Source organism: Pyxicephalus adspersus, chromosome Z (genome assembly GCF_032062135.1).
Source record: "Pyxicephalus adspersus chromosome Z, UCB_Pads_2.0, whole genome shotgun sequence".
NCBI lineage: Eukaryota > Metazoa > Chordata > Amphibia > Anura > Pyxicephalidae > Pyxicephalus > Pyxicephalus adspersus.
The window spans coordinates 86,360,777-86,377,545 of record NC_092871.1 but is presented as its reverse complement, the minus strand read 5'-3'; the positions used below and the strand labels follow the sequence as shown (position 1 = coordinate 86,377,545).

The 16,769-nt window shown below is 45.9% G+C and overlaps 2 protein-coding genes across 2 annotated transcripts; both read left to right on the top strand.

Annotated features, from left to right (window-relative positions):
* Window positions 1-505: 505 nt before the first annotated feature.
* Window positions 506-9,355, top strand: LOC140343466 (cysteine and histidine-rich domain-containing protein 1-like). Its single transcript, XM_072430150.1, has 12 exons — window positions 506-627; window positions 2,390-2,563; window positions 2,869-2,918; window positions 2,998-3,054; window positions 4,525-4,682; window positions 5,942-6,045; window positions 6,517-6,572; window positions 6,661-6,731; window positions 6,936-7,047; window positions 7,777-7,887; window positions 8,165-8,227; window positions 9,063-9,355. Exons 2-12 carry the CDS (start codon window positions 2,473-2,475, stop codon window positions 9,276-9,278), a joined length of 1,089 nt encoding a protein of 362 aa, XP_072286251.1. The 5' UTR covers window positions 506-627; window positions 2,390-2,472; the 3' UTR covers window positions 9,279-9,355.
* A 1,311-nt stretch (window positions 9,356-10,666) lies between these two features.
* Window positions 10,667-16,314, top strand: LOC140344007 (ras-related protein Rab-38-like). Its single transcript, XM_072430909.1, has 3 exons — window positions 10,667-10,868; window positions 15,015-15,289; window positions 16,094-16,314. Exons 1-3 carry the CDS (start codon window positions 10,667-10,669, stop codon window positions 16,241-16,243), a joined length of 627 nt encoding a protein of 208 aa, XP_072287010.1. The 3' UTR covers window positions 16,244-16,314.
* Window positions 16,315-16,769: the final 455 nt, after the last annotated feature.

Genomic DNA, 16,769 nt, shown 5'->3' with positions numbered 1-16,769 from the left:
GGCCAGGTCCCTCCAGCAGATGCCAACTCCGAAATCTCATAGAATCCTCACTATATGAAAGGTTTCATTAACATGATGCCTGGTGATCCTGCCTAAGAAATGCCACGGGGCCATATCTGGATTGCATGTAGCTTCTGCAGAAAATCAGCTGCACTGATTAATAACAAAGGAAGTAAAAAATGGTGGGGGTGACAAAAATGTAAACAAACAATGCTGTGGTTGAGCATTGTCACCCTAAACAGGAAGTGCCTGACCTGTGCCATTCATGGAGGGATCACATTACTAATACTGAATCTTGTAATCGACTCATGAACGTGTTGAAGATTCTAGAAGATATCAGATTGGTTGGGGTCCAATTTACCCCAATGAGAACATTGTAGAATGGCCTGGTTGTATGTGGCCCCCTGCAGGTCACTACAATGTGTCCCGGTGTTTGTTCCCCCGCCATATCTTTCCTTCCCCCGGCTGTCACCTGTCACAGCTGCTGGCATTCTTCTTCCCATGTTTGGTGATGGGTTGGCACTATCGGTCTCTAAATATAGGGCCACGTGTGGGCCTCCACCATTCTGACCGGCTTAGTGCGGGGCCCCTGCTATCCTCAGATCGGTGCTGACTCCTTGTATCCAGGTATCGTATCCTCTCCTATCAGATCTGTGGGTGAATCTCTGTACCCTTTCACCCTCTTTGTCTTCTCACATTCACCCTTTGTCAGTTTCATCCCCCAGTGAGGATTTCTCTCCGGATCACCAGACCCTCAGCCTGACCCCCCCAGGGAATGTTCTGGTTCTGTGGGCTGACAATACCATGTGACCGGGCGCTGTGTGGATTCTGCAACCCCCATCCCTAGCACTGATTCAGGGATTTCTGTGAATGGTTTGTGTTTCACATTTCATTCACTGTACAGAAATATTAAACATAGAAAATCGAGGGAATAAAAGACTCCTGTGGACAATTTATTCCCCACTTTTTAATCATGCGCCCATTATGAGAGGTTCCTACCATCCCTGTGCAGAGTCCCTGGGTCTGTACCCCTGCTGTGCCCATTATGAGGGGTGCCCACCATCCCTGTGCTAGGTTCATGGGTCTGTACCCCTGCTGTGCCCCCTATGAGAGGTTCCTACCATCCCTGTGCTGAGTCCCTGGGTCTGTACCTCTACTGTGCCCATTATAAGGGGTCCCCACCATCCCTGTGCTAGGTTCCGGGATCTGTACCCCTGCTGTGCCCATTATAAGGGGTCCCACCATCCCTGTGCAGAGTCCCTGGGTCTGTACCCCTGCTGTGTCCATTATGAGGGGTCCCACCATCCCTGTGCAGAGTCCCTGGGTCTGTACCCCTGCTGTGCCCATTATGAGGGGCTCCTACCATCCCTGTGCTAGGTTTAGGGGTCTGTACCCCTGCTATGCCCAATATGAGGGGCTCCCACCATCCCTGTGCTGGGTTCCTGGGTCTGTACCCCTGCTGTGCTCATTATGAGGGGCCCCACCATCCCTGTGCTGAGTTCCTGGGTCTGTACCCCTGTTGTGCCCATTATGGGGGATCCCCACCATCCCTGTGCGGAGTCCCCAGGTCTGTACCCCTGCTGTGCCCATTATGAGGGATCCCCACTATCCCTGTGCTAGGTTCAGGGGTTTTTACCCCTGCTGTACCCTTTATGAGGGGCTCCCACCATCCATGTGCAGAGTCCCTGGGTCTGTACCCCTGTTGTGCCCATTATGAGGGATCCCAACCATCCCTGTGCTGGGTTCAGGGGTCTGTACCTCTGTTGTGCCCATTATGAGGGGTCCCCACCATCCCTGTGCTGAGTCCCTGGGTCTGTACCCCTGTGTGTCCCCATTAAATGGGGCTCCCACTATCCCTGTGCTGGGTTCCTGGGTCTGTACCCCCGCTGTGCCCATTATGAGAGGCTCCTATTGCAGGGACGGTGGTAACTCCCATCTTTCCAAAATATTAGAATTTGGGAGAAGGATCTGGAACACACGGGGGTGGGGATGGGGGTCTCCTTCGTGTACAGGGGCAGAGCTAGGGTCATCATATATAGAAGTCGAGGCTGCAGTCAGGATGAGTGAATTTTATATTCTAGAAGTTTGGGGTCGGAGTGCTGATTCCCCCCGATGGTTTTGGTGTTGTGCATTTTCTTGTGTTTCTGAGTAAGCTGCAGGCTGTTCTCTGGCATTGAAGAGCCCCCAGGGGGTGCTGATCCTCCAATCAGAGCGCACCTTGAGGCTCCCCATTCCTACAGCTCTGATGAAGGACTGGGTGTTCCCCGGGACGTGTTGGCTGCACAATGCTGATAATCTGTACACGGATTTTATTGGACACATTTAGATTTTGGTAGTCGTGATTTTGATTTTCGGCTTCTTCAGTTGGTTGTTTTTTTCCTGTGTGCAGATTTGCTGTCCAATCACTGCCCGTCACTCTCACCTCTTGGCTTCCTTGGGACTCCTCCCAGCAGTTTGCATTGTCCTGGCATCATGAGTGTGACCCCGGACTCCGCAAGTGACAACGTTCTCTGCTACAACAAGGGATGTGGGCAGAGATTTTTCCCTGATGACAATTCTCCAGGTAAGTGGCCATCAGATGTAAGTGAAGGTATAAAGTTCAATACACAGGTGAAAATCATATAAGTGAGCTCAGGTAGGTGTCACCACTAACAGATGAGGAACTCAGGGGTGTCCTCACTCCACCTCGAGTCTGCTGATTGGACAGTAAAAGAGCAGCAGAAGACTGATGAGCTCATACCACTGCTCCCTCTGCTCTCTCCTCCTATCAGTACAGTTATGCTGGTCACCTGATTGGCCCCTAGTTCTGCTTCTCTTTCCCTTCGGTAATAGATGGGATTCTGTTCACGTATGTCTCTTTCCTTGTAGAGGCGTGTCTCTTCCACCCCGGATACCCCATCTTCCATGACGCTCTGAAGGTCAGTAAGTAGCTTCCAATTTTTCACTTACCTTTACCAATGTTCTGCTTCTGGTCACTTAACTTTCTTTTTGTTTCAGGGTTGGTCCTGCTGCCGAAAACGCACCACAGACTTCTCTGAATTTCTGGCCATCCAGGTAAGTTCCTCCCAGGTGATCAACCTGAAGTGAGTCAACCATAATGGAGGATCTTCACCCATCTACTAACATTGCCGATCATGTGATCCTCATCCGTGTGCCATGGATTGAATATCATATAGTATACTGACCATCCTACCTACCTACATGGCCAACAGGTGACCCCTAGCCATCCCACCTACCTACATGGCCAACAGGTGACACCTGACCATCCCACTTACCTACATGGCCAATAAGTGACTCCCCTGACCATCACAACTACCTACATGTGCAATAAGTGACCCCCCTGACAATCACACCTACCTACATGGCCAACAGGTGACCCCTGAATATCACAACTACCTACATGACCAACAGTATAAGGACACCTGACTATAACACCTACCTACATGGCCTATTAGTGACCCCCCTGACCATCAAACCTACCTACATGCCAATTAGTGACCCACCTGACCATCACACCTACCTACATGGCCTATTAGTGACCCCCCTGACCATCAAACCTACCTACATGGCCAATTAGTGACCCATCTGACCATCACACCTACCTTCATGGGTGACCCCTGACCATTACACCTACCTACATGGCCATCAGTATAGGGACACCTGACCATCACACCTACCTACATTGCCAACAGTATAGGGGCACTTGACCATCACACCTACCTACATGGCCAATATGTTACCTCCCTGACCTCCACACCTACCTATCCGGCCAGAGGGTGACTCCTGACCATCACACCTACCTACATGGCCAAAAGGTGACCCCTAAATATCACACCGACCTACATAACCAACAGCATGAGGGCTCCTGACCCTCACACCTACTTATCTGGCCAACAGTATGAGGACATCTAACCATCACACCTACCTACATGGCCAACAGGTGAACCCTGAATATCACACTTACCTACATGACCAACAGTATGAAAACACCTGGCCATCATAGTTACCTACATGGCCAACAGTATGAGGACACCTGACCATCACACCTATCTACATGACCAAAGGTTGACCCCTAATTATCACATCTACCTTTATGGCCAACAGTATGGAGGCAACTGACACCACAATACACCTACACCACATCATACCTACCTTCATGGCCAACAGTATGAGGACAACTGACCATCACACCTATCCACAAGGCCACCAGGTGCCCCCTGACCATCACCCCTGCCTACATGGCCAACATATGTAGACCCCTGATCATCACACCTATTTACATGGCCAACGGGTGACCCATGACCATCACTCATACCAACATATGTAACATATGATTCCATACAGCCCAGTAGGGTTCCATGTAGAGACCGTGTGACACTTCACAATTCTGTGTTTTCTACCACAGTTGTAATAATAATGGTGGTGGATGACAAGGATGAGTCCCTGGTCCTGGAAGGTTGGCTGTGTAGGGGTCCCAATATCCTCATTGTTTGAGTCACCATTGTGGATCAAATCTTTTCTTAGGGCTGCACTAAGGGGCCACACAGCAACGAGAAACCTGTGGAACCTCTAAAACCTGACATCTCTGGAAGCAAAAATGCCTCTGATGGCCCCACCACAGGCACAGAAATCATTGTACGGGGCCCCAAGTCTGCAGAGAAGATGATGAAGGAGAGACCAAGGTAATGATATGAAATGTCTGCAACCCTCATAGAAGAAGATCAGGTTATTTGTGGAGGCCAGAGTAATGTGTGGTGTGTAGAAGAGGTAGAGGAAGCAATAGGTGTCATTACGGTGATACCTGTCTGGCCGGCCTTCTTTGGGATTGGGGGATTTCACTTATTGGTTCCTACAGCTGGAGAGGGTTCATATGTGCAAAACATAGCCAGAAGTTTATGAAGCCCTGACCATCACACCTACATGAGCTTGGTGGTCACCATTCCCCACAACCATGTCCATAATATGAAGTCATGACAATATTTCCAATTGCCAATTAATATGGAGGCCTCATCATCCTTCATAGGGTTTGCAATAGAATTGACCACTTTCCCCCAAGGCCAATGCTTTAGACTCCCCCCACCATTACTATGCCACCTTATAACATCCTCCATCACTTTTGGAAAAGCTTCAAGTTTTGGAGGGGTATTTGTGGGGTATTGCCCCCTATTGGTGAGGTCAGGTACTGATGTTGGATGATAAGATCTGGCTCACCATTCCAAGGTGTTCAGTAGGGTTGAGGTGCAGGACACTCAAGTTCCTCTACACCAAACTGGTGACCCCATGTCTTAATGGAGGGAGCTTTGTACCCCCGGGCACAGTTATGGGGGACAGAAAAGGGTCTTCACCAAACTGTGAGGACAAGGCTGGAAGAGCACAATAGTCTACAATGTCTTTGTATGATGGAGGATTACCAGGACCTTTCACTGGGGACACTGGAACCCCATCATTGGAGGGTGTCTGTAAAATTTGGCCATGTAGGTAGGTGTGATGGTCAGGTGTCCACCATACTACTGGCTTTTCCCTATGATTTCTTCTCTCTGTGTTCAGTCTTCTTTCCTGTTGGGGTCACCCCATGGGACAGTCAGATACGCTCCTTTGTATCATTTATCCTCCATTGTTTACCATGATGGTGTAATTTCTTTCATATATGACACCACGGGTGTACGGTAAAATTTATGGTGTGATTGTCCTCTGATGGTTGGCCAGGCTCCAACACACCGGCTCTGATAAACTAACATCTGCTGCAGCCTAAACAGTCCCCAGCCTGGGCTGTAAACATTATGCAATGTATATACATGCTGAGATCTATGGGCCCGTCTGGTTCTGTGCACCAGGTTCTAGTCTGGTGGAGATTCCATGCTGGACTCTCTGGCTGATGGTGCAGAATGTTCTAGATGTGTGCATGGCATGCTTGTAACAGTCAGGCTGTATTTTCTTGCAGCACCCAAGAGGAGAAGCGACCTCTTCTAATGAAAGTCTCCCGATCACTTGAGCAGGAATTGGAGAAGCTGACATTGTCGGAGAAGTCGGAGGATCAGGTGAAAGGTAAGTGAATCTTTTCCGCTACCAGTGCCTGGTAGTGGTTGTCACATTCATCCGGGCTTCAGGGCCTAGTGGTGGATCAGCGGTATGACCGTCAAAAATGTCCAGCGGGGTTCTCATATCCTGCAAATGTCCTCCCACACTTAGAACTCCAAGCAGCCTGCTATAGGTAGAAGAAGGTGAGACTGGTGTGGGGTGTTTTGGTGGACGAGACTTCTTCCAGGGTGACAACACTGTAATGATAATATTGGAGGGAAGAGGCTGTGTCACCATGCCGCAGACATAGGATTGTAGCCCCATGGCAGCAGCATATAGCAAATGGTGACAACGCTGTTGGAAATCCACAAGGCTACAAATAATGTTGTCACCTAAAACAAGAACTGATCTCTCCAAAGTCTAATCTGGGATCAATGGACTGGTCTGACATCATATCGGGTGAAAGTTTTATGACTTATTTATTTATGTTTTGTGCAGCGGAGGCGACAGTGGCAGCATTGGGAACGCGATGTAAACGCTCCGGTTGTAAAGAGGTGAGGAGAATCTATATCTGTGTGTATGGCGGTGACAACATTGGTAATCCATCCATTGATCCGATAATAACACCAATCTCTTCTACAGATTTATCAAGGACCAGAAACTGATGAGGGGATTTGTGTGCACCACCCCGGGGTGCCAGTATTCCATGAAGGGTGAGGAAATTATATAACAATGGCTGCTGGAGATCAGCAATGTCGGGGGAGGAATGAAGGGAAAACAAAGAATTTATTAGAAACACATAATATGTATGGTGCTGGCTTTATGGAGACATTGGATATGTGTCCCCATGTACAGTGCACTTTCCTTCTCTTACAGCACCCGGTGTATAATACTGATTTCTATCTCTCTCTTTTCAGAATGAAGTATTGGTCCTGCTGCTGCATTAAAACAAGCGACTTCAATGAGTTTTTGGATCAGAAGGGGTGCAGCAATGGCAGACATCTGTGGGTGCAGCCACCGGGGAAGAAGGTGAGGACAGACATTTTAATAATCATATTGTACCCCAGACAGCCAGCGCCATATTATTCTGGATGGGATGAGGTCACCTGGTGGTGTATATCCATCTTTATTCCGATTTTTGTATTGGTACACACAGACAATCTGATTTTCATATTAATTTTTAGTTGACACTAGATTTCCTGGAGAGGGTAAAGTTACGGGTTTAGAATATTGCTGCCCCCGTAGCCACTTTTAATACCCTACATACCATCCTAGAGAGAAGAGCCCCCAGCACCACCATATGTGATTTCACCAGGTTTCTGAGCAGCCAACAACTACACATCAGAGCTGCCACCAGGGGAGCAAAATAGGCTGCCCCCTTGTGCACTAGGGCAGCAGGGTGGACACCGGGGCAGATTGATTCATGAGGGAGGTGGTGGGTGGCACCAGGCCTTGGCGCGCCACCCAGCATTTGCTGCCCTAAAGGAGTCCAGGGATTGAGTCATTAATACCTAGAATAGGGGGTATATCTCTTTGCTCCCCCTGGTGGATGGAGCAGTAACTGCTGGGGAAGGGGGTGGCATTAAAGTGAACCTGTTGCTTCTCCTGGCTTAAGCAAACATAGGATCTCTGTGAAGTGCTTTCCCTAGAAATGGTCCGTCTGAGTTGGGAATGGTTGGGAATATTGCAGGATGATGATGGCAATGCCTGGGATTCGTCCTCATCCGGGTTCACCACCATAATCTGTTTATTCTTCAGGAAGTTGCCTGTCGCTATGACTGGCACCAGACCGGCAGCCTCGTCGTCATCACCGTGTATGCCAAAACATCGATTCCAGAGCTTTCCAAGGTGCTCGCCAATCGCACGCAGGTAAGTGAGTCCAGGTAATCTCATGAATGGTCAATGGAATGCAATAAAGAGGACCTGTCCTGTGCAAGCAGAAATGATGCAAAATAAAATGTTTCAGGCTTCTGTTCAGACTGCATTATCATTTTTAGATCTTCGCAACAAGATCACAAATCTTCACCTATGGTGTAGGGATTGTTGGTTATTGAATATTATATTATGATCAGAAGAATAATCGGATCTGATGCCAGGAGCTTGTGACACCAATATCACTGACTGATCATTGAAATATCTTTTATAGATGGACATTCAGATCACCTTCCAGAAGGACAAAGAATTCAAGAAGAAGCTGGAGCTGTGGGGTGTAAGTGTGATATTGGGGTATAGGTGGGTTGGGTTGTGTACATGGATTCCCTTTATTTATTACGTTTAGGACTAAATCACATTTCTTTCTGATAAGTATGGAATATTCATTGGTATTACTCTGTCTTCTAATGAACCAGTTTGTGAAGACTTAGTCTTTTTTTTACATTCCTTTTATTGCTGGAAGGAGTTTGAAGTTAACAGAGCCCAATAGCTCAAGATGTAGTTTACAAAATCAGCACAGTGACCCCTGCTGGGAAGCTGCTACAAATATAACTCACACCAGTCAGGATGTTGCTGGATATCCATGCCTGAACCAATTATGATTATATTGCTGTAGCTAACCCAAAGTGCTCTGGGATTTCTTTGTCACTTATTAAATGTGCTAATAGTAAAGTAATGAAAATCATTTTAAAGAATTACAAACAAAAAATAAAAGTGGCTCTAAACTATCAAAGTGTCCTCATCAAAATTGTATTCATAAGTCATATGACATCAGCACCTGATCAGTTATCATTTTCTTTGCTCTGTTGGAGGGATTTTTCTTCCTGTGGATACAACAGGAAGTTAGAGGAAATCTCTTACAAAATGTCACCAGAACAGGTATCCCCATTGGAAGATTTCCCATCTTTTCCTGTTCGGATGACAATTGGTTTCCCATTACTTTTTTGCCTCTGTGACAATAATTTCCAGGACTAATATATTGAGTGAATCTTCAGACAATGAACAGAACACAAATTGATTGGTCAGAGAGGCACAGGGAGGTCCAATGTCTGTCTCTGCCCCTGTTTTTGTTACCCCCATCTTCTCTGAAAACTTCACTTCTGCCCCCTCAGGTCATCGACGTGGATAAAAGTTTTGTAAGTTTGTTTCCCACCAAAGCAGAAATTACTTTGAAGAAGTCCGACCTGGTGACATGGGGAAGATTGGAGCTGACCGTTTCCAACCCACAAATTACGGCAGAACCGGAACCAGAACTGATACCGGCAGAAAATGTTGAGGAGGATTCTGATGACAGCCTGAGCTGGTCTGAAGATGAAGAAGTTGAGTGAATTGTAAAGTGAAAAATTGGAGTTTTTTTGTGATGTTGTGAGATTGCGTGTGCTGGTATTTTTTATTAAATTTTCAATTCTTTCTGTAAAGTTTCCATTGTGATTATTATTAAATAATAAAATGAAGTGATACAATGCATCGAACACCAAACTATCACTTCTAACCATCACACCAATGTGAGAGGGATGGACATTCCATGGCCAGTAATATAGGCTGTGATCAGACTGGTGGTGAGGTTGCAGTTAGATTACCACTTCCTTGTACCAGTTAATCACTGCCTCTGGAGAGATTATTATTATTATATTGCACCAACATATTACACAGCATTGTACAATAAATAAGGGCTGCAAATGACAAACAGATATAGACAGTGACACAGGAGGAGGAGAGGACCCTGCCCTGAAGAGCTTGCAATCAAAGAGAAGTCGGAAGCAGCACACAATCGGAGGGGGATATGGAGACAGAAGAAGACGGGTAGGTGAGGTTGAAGCGTTGGGGTTTGAGGGCTCTTTTAAATGAGAAGAAAGTAGAACAGAAGGAGGAAGACCATTTGTGAGTCGGGGCAATTTACCTGGGACAGCCCAATATTGAATGAATGGGGTCTATAAGTGGTTCAGCACCCTTCCCTGCCCCTCACTGCTAAATCAGCAAACAACCTGCACTGTGGTGCAAATGGCTGAGCACAGTGCCGGGAGCCACATCGGATCACTTGCCCTCACAGCTCTGAACCTACTCATAGCTTTGGGTTTACTGACATTTTCCTCCAAGGAATGTCCAGCCTGGAATGATGTGATGTGTATCTAGGAGGGGAGTTTTGTGTCCTCACATCTATGTGGAATTCCCACACGTGGCTCTAAGTACACACAGCCAAAATCCTATATGTAGGGGGGTCAGTGAGGAGCCCAGCAGGGGATCAGTAAGGAGACATTTGGGGATTAGTAAGGAGCTGGTCAGGGGTCTGTGAGGAGCTGGTTGGGGGATCAGTAAGAAGTTGGTTGGGGATCAATCAGGGGCAGTCAGGGGGTCAGTAAGAAGTAATTTGCGGATCAGTAAGGAGCTGGTTAGGGGTCAACTTGGGGGGTCAGTGTGGTGTAGCCAGGGGGTCAATAAGGAGCTGGTTGGGGTATCAGTAATAAGTCAGTTAAGGAGGTCAGTGATAAGCCAGTTGGGTAATCAGTAATCAGTAATAACTTGATTGAGGATCAGTCAGGAGCAGTCAGGGTGTCAGTAAGGCGCTGGTCAGGTGATCAGTATTATTTGAGGATCAGTCAGGAGCCCATTGGAGGATCAGGGAGGTGGCAGTTGGGGGGTCAGTGGGGAGCCAGTCGGGGTATCAGTAAGAAGTCATTTGGGAATCAGAAGCAGTTAGGGGGTCAGATCTTAAATAATGAGTTCCCCCAAGAAAGAATACCTGTGTAAGGTCCTGGTGGTCGGTGACCTGGGTGTGGGGAAAACGTCTATCATCCAGCGCTATGTACATAACATCTACTCTCAGTGCTACAGAGCCACCATTGGGGTAGATTTTGCCCTGAAAATCTTGAACTGGGACAAGGACACAATAGTAAGATTGCAGCTCTGGGACATTGCAGGTAAGTGAGTCCAATACTTGTATATTCAGGGGGAAATTATCTGTGCCATATAAAATCCTGCCTGCAGGTCAAAGCGGAATGGGGTTTATACCTAACACCTGACACACATTCTGGTTTACTGTCCCTTAAATTATTTGTTACTAATTGTAATTAAATGCACCAAAAACATAAACAGGGCTCACAAGAATATATAAATATTTTATTTTATCTTTGTTTTATATTACTGTTGTTAGAGGTTCCTTAAATAACAACAGTAAATGATACAAAAAGAACAAAGTTTTTAGTTTGACCACTTTATCTGTTTTTCTTGTGGTTAAAAAAACTTAAACAAAACACACCAAAAAGATAAACAACCAGAGATGGGGCAGAGCTGTTATTCCTGTTTCATTTATTTTTTGTCTTTTGTATTTTTGGATATTTTTTGTTTACATAGTTAGGTAAAAATGCTACAAATAGTAACAGAAAAAACCTAAAGGGACAATACACAAAATGGATTTGTCATTTTCCTTTCTGTTTTGTAGATTTTATTGTTGAAAATGAAAATACCTCAACAACAAAATACACAAAAATAAGGAAACAATGCAAACACTTTGCAAAGCGACATGTGAAAGTTTTCTTAAAGCTAGACCTAAATCCTGGGCAGTAAAAACAACATTTGGTGTCCCCACCCCCAGCTGATAGAGGATCCATTTCTGGTGTTATCTTTGGGATTTACTAACACAATGTTATACTAAACCAGAGATGGATTAGGGCAGGAAGGGGCCACAGGCAGATTTGCCCTTCCCCCACATACCGATTTTACTAAGGACTGGAATAGGTTCTATACAGAAATGGCCCCATGGAGCCCAACTGCCAACAAATCAGCCCTCATTTGTGAAATGACAGAAGGGTGCCCCCTATCCTTGGGATACTGCAAGAGCATGATGGCCTGTAGCAGTGCCCCATTGACGTTGCTTGGGCTCCTGGCTTTTGCCTAGATTGCTTTGTACATGGTTGAGCCCAATATAATCTGTGGTGCTGCCTCTCCTACATCATTACATACAACATGGGATCAACACAGAGTTCCAACTCCACTGTTCATCAGCATCTATTTATAAATGTTCTTTATACTTGGACAGTAGCTACATGCAAGGTCAAAAAGTGTTCCCACACCGGGGCCTGTAGGTAACTTTGTCCACCACTGGTCATCTTCATAATTATTGGTCTTCTGAAGACCCAACTATACTTTTCCCATCTCTACCATTGAACCCAACCATATTCCTCCTGTCTCAGCTATTGGACCCATCCATACACTTCCCTTCCATTAGAACCTATTGTAAATATCTTACTCCTTCAATTGGACCCATCCATACACTTCCCTTCTATTAGACCCTATTGTAAATATTGTACCCCTTCAATTGGACCCATCCATACACTTCCCTTCTATTAAGCCCCATTGTACATGTCTTACCCCTTCCATTGGATACATCCATACACTTCCCTTCTATTAGACCCCATTGTACATGCCTTACTCCTTCCATTGGACACATCTAAACACTTCCCTTCTATTAGACCCCATTGTACATGTCTTACCCCTTCCATTGGACACATCTTTACACTTCTCTTCTATTTAACCCATTTGTAAATATCTTGCCCCTTCCATTGGACCCATCCATACACTTCCCTTCTATTAGAAACCATTGTTCATATCTCACCCCTTCCATTGGACCCATCCATACACTTCCCTTCTAATAGAGCCCACTGTACATGCCTTACCCCTTCTATCTATACACATCTATACACTTCCCTTCTATTAGCCCCATTGTAAATATCTTACCCCTTCCATTGGATCCATCAATACACTTCCCTTCTATTAGCCCCATTGTAAATATCTTACCCCTTCCATTGGACACATCTTTACACTTCTCTTCTATTGAACCCATTTGTAAATATCTTCCCCCTTCCATTGGAGCCATCTATACACTTCCCTTCTATTACTCCCAATTGTAGATCTGCTACCCCTTCCATTGGAGGCATCCATACACTTCCCTTCTATTAGACCCCATTGTACATGTCTTACCCCTTCCATTGGACACATCTTTACACTTCTCTTCTATTAGACCCCATTGTACATGTCTTACCCCTTCCATTGGACACATCTTTACACTTCTCTTCTATTAGACCCCATTGTACATGTCTTACCCCTTCCATTGGACACATCTTTACACTTCTCTTCTATTTCCATTGGACACATCTTTACACTTCTCTTCTATTAGACCCCATTGTACATGTCTTACCCCTTCCATTGGACACATCTTTACACTTCTCTTCTATTGAACCCATTTGTAAATATCTTGCCCCTTCCATTGGACCCATCCATACACTTCCCTTCTATTAGAAACCATTGTTCATATCTCACCCCTTCCATTGGACCCATCATACACTTCCCTTCTATTAGCCCCATTGTAAATATCTTACCCCTTCCATTGGATCCATCAATACACTTCCCTTCTATTAGAAACCATTGTTCATATTTCACCCCTTCCATTGGACCCATTCATACACTTTCCTTCTATTAGACCCCACTCTACATGTCTTGCCCCTTCCATTGGACCCTTCATACGCTTCCCTATCAATAGACCCCATTGTACATATATTACCCCTTCCATTGGGCCCATCCATACACTTACCCATCATTAGACCCCATTGTACATATATTATCCCTTTCATTGGGCCCATCTATACACTTCCCTATCATTAGACCCCATTGTACATATAATACCCCTTCCATTGTACACCTCCTCTCTGGGTAGTCTCATATCCTCCTTTGGCTTACATCTGTATGCTGATGACACTCAGATCTATCTGTCCCCCCCTGACCTGTCTCCCGCCCATCCATACACTTCCCTATCATTAGACCCCATTGTACATATAATACCCCTTCCATTGGGCCCATCCATACACTTCCCTTCCATTAGACCCCACTGTATAAGTCTTGCCCCTACCATTGGGCCCATCCAAACACTTGCTATCTTTTTCATTGGACCAAACCATACACTTCTCATCTATTAGAACCCACTGTATGTGTCCTGCCCTTCCATTGGAAACATTGCTACAATTTGTATCCCGTCCATTGGACCCAATCATATACTTCCCATTGTACCTGTCTTGCCCCATACACTTTCTAACCATATACTTCTCATTCAATAGACCCCACTGTACATGTCTTGCCCATTCCATTAGACCCATCATACTCCTCCTGTCTCTTCCATTGGACCCATGCAAACACCTCCCATCCCACCCCACTGTACATTTCTTGCCCCATCTATTGGACCCATCCTAACACATTCTACCCCTTCCATTGGACCTATCCATACACTTCTCTTCCATTAGACCCCACTGTACATGCCTTACCCCTTCCATACACTGTCTACCCCTACAACTGGACCCATCCATATTTCTACTGTCTCTTCCATGGGATCCATCTATACACTTCCATTAGACCCCATTGTAGATGTCTTCCCCTTTCCAGTGGACCCATCCCTACTACTCATGTCTCTTCCATTGGACCCATTCAAACACCTCCAATTCATTATACCCTAATGTACATGTCTTGCCTCTTCTATTAGACCCATCCATACATCTCTTATTCCTTCCATTGAACCCACCCCCACTCCTTACCATTAGAACCCATTGTACATGACTTACCCCTTCCAATGGACCCATCCATACACTTCCTTGTGGATTAAGGCAGCACGGGGCACTAGGAAAGGCAGCAGCTGTGCCCCCCCATCCCCATCCTATCAACTGACATTGATCAGTGCATTAGACCTAGAAGAATACCCCTGGCTGTATTGTCTACTTTGGTCTAATATGGTCCCAATTGCCTCCAGGCCATCCTCTGTTATGAAGTCACAGGTAGGTGCCCAGTTCTACCACGTTGGTTTACTGCAGGGTTGTAAATGTTATAGCTGGGCCCTCTGGGCATTTGTGGATGATCTGGCTCTGGTCTGGACCCACCTGCTCAGATAGTGGACCTTTCTTGCCCCAAATAATTGAGCTCTATCACCCTGTGAGACCTCCCTGTCCTTCGTATATCTGTGTATCCTTCTACGGATGGCAATGGGACCAAATAATTCTGAGACTTCCCTTCTTCCTATTCACCAGGTCAGGAACGTTTCGGACACATGACCCGCTTATATTACCGTGAGGCAGCGGGCGCTCTGGTGGTTTGTGATTTGGGCCGGGCAGCCACACTCAGCTCAGTTCATCGTTGGAAGGAAGATCTGGACTCTAAAGTGTCCCTAAAAAATGGGAAACCGATCCCAACAATCCTGATTGGGAATAAATGTGACCTGATGCCATTTGGGGGCAGCAGCCATAATGTAGAGGACCTGTGCCGGGAACTGACATTTACAGACTGTCATGTGACCTCTGCCAAGGTAAGGGAACATTGTATACTGGTGCCTGTCTGAAGGGAGGGTAGGTGAGTGGCCCTAGAGGCAGGGGGTATAATACTGCACTATACACACATACAATCCTGCACAATCATGAACTACATACACACACCAGCTTGTTCTATGCACACATTGCTGCACTGCATACACAATCCTGAACCTACAGTACACACATGATCCTGCACTACACACATAACCCTGCACTACACACATACCCCCGCACTGCATACGCACTCCTGCATTACACACATACCACTGGACTGCATACGCACTCCTGCTCTACACACATACCCCTGCACTGCATACGCACTTCTGCTCTACACACATACCCCTGCACTGCATACGCACTTCTGCTCTACACACATACCCCTGCACTGCATAAGCACTTCTGCTCTACACAAATACCCCTGCACTGCATACACACTCCTCCTTTACACACATACCCCTTCACTGCATATGCACTTCTGTTCTACACACAAACCCCTGCACTGCATACGTAATCCTGCACTACACACATACCCCTGCACTGCATACGCACTCCTGCACTAAACACATACACCTGCACTGCATTCGCACTCCTGCACTACACACATATCTCTGCACTGCATACGGACTCCTGCACTACACACATACCCCTGCACTGCATACGCACTCCTGCACTACACACATACCCCTGCACTGCATACGCACAGATCTAGCTATATCCTGAACTCACCAGCACTGTAGCATCCCTCCCCCTCCCCATGGGTACATATTGCTTTGCACACAATTATCTTTCCCTCCCTCCAGGAAAATGTGAACATCAATGAAGCCATGTCCTGTCTAATAAAGGAAATGATTGCAAACCTGGAGGATTCCGGATCTACGGAGGATCCAACCATTGTCAAACCGTCTCTACATTTCAGCTACACTAAAGGCTGCTCACAGTGTTGTCAATAGTGACGATGGGGTGTCTGTGTGTCTCAAAGATGACACATTCATGTAAATCCCGGTGTCTGTGCCATTCTTGGCTGTGTTTACAAATGTCTGACACATATCAGCCCCTGATGATTGCTGTCTGATGATGAAGGGAAAAGAGACTGCGTAAATGCTTCCTCCTATCTGCAGCAGACTGATGACATCATCTCCACCTGGCAAAGTCACTGGCCTGGAGCTTGTGGACGGCTTTATAATAAAATGTGGAACCTCCTGATAATGGTGCTGTTTCTGTCCAATGTCTGGAATATGTTCATGCAGACTGTTGGTAACATCACTGACAGGTCCTCTTTATCCAGTGATAGCCAATAATAAATGTTTATAGACGTGTACTATAAAGGACAATGTATTTAATGTATTTTTTACATTATACCGACACGCCTATTGTATGATCGTTATGTATGATGTATAATTATTATTTATGTGACTTTATATTTCTATGACATCATCATTTATATTTGTGTGTGATACATAAATATTATTATTGTTG

What these genes read in the sequence shown, in the direction of transcription:
- LOC140343466 (XM_072430150.1), top strand. Translation starts at nt 2,473, where the DNA reads ATGAGTGTGACCCCGGACTCCGCAAGTGACAACGTTCTCTGCTACAAC. An exon ending in AACGCTCCGGTTGTAAAGAG is followed by an intron (nt 6,573 to 6,660) that starts GTGAGGAGAATC and finishes TCTCTTCTACAG; the next exon opens with ATTTATCAAGGACCAGAAAC. An exon ending in GTGCCAGTATTCCATGAAGG is followed by an intron (nt 6,732 to 6,935) that starts GTGAGGAAATTA and finishes CTCTCTTTTCAG; the next exon opens with AATGAAGTATTGGTCCTGCT.
- LOC140344007 (XM_072430909.1), top strand. Translation starts at nt 10,667, where the DNA reads ATGAGTTCCCCCAAGAAAGAATACCTGTGTAAGGTCCTGGTGGTCGGT. An exon ending in GCAGCTCTGGGACATTGCAG is followed by an intron (nt 10,869 to 15,014) that starts GTAAGTGAGTCC and finishes CCTATTCACCAG; the next exon opens with GTCAGGAACGTTTCGGACAC. An exon ending in GTCATGTGACCTCTGCCAAG is followed by an intron (nt 15,290 to 16,093) that starts GTAAGGGAACAT and finishes CCCTCCCTCCAG; the next exon opens with GAAAATGTGAACATCAATGA.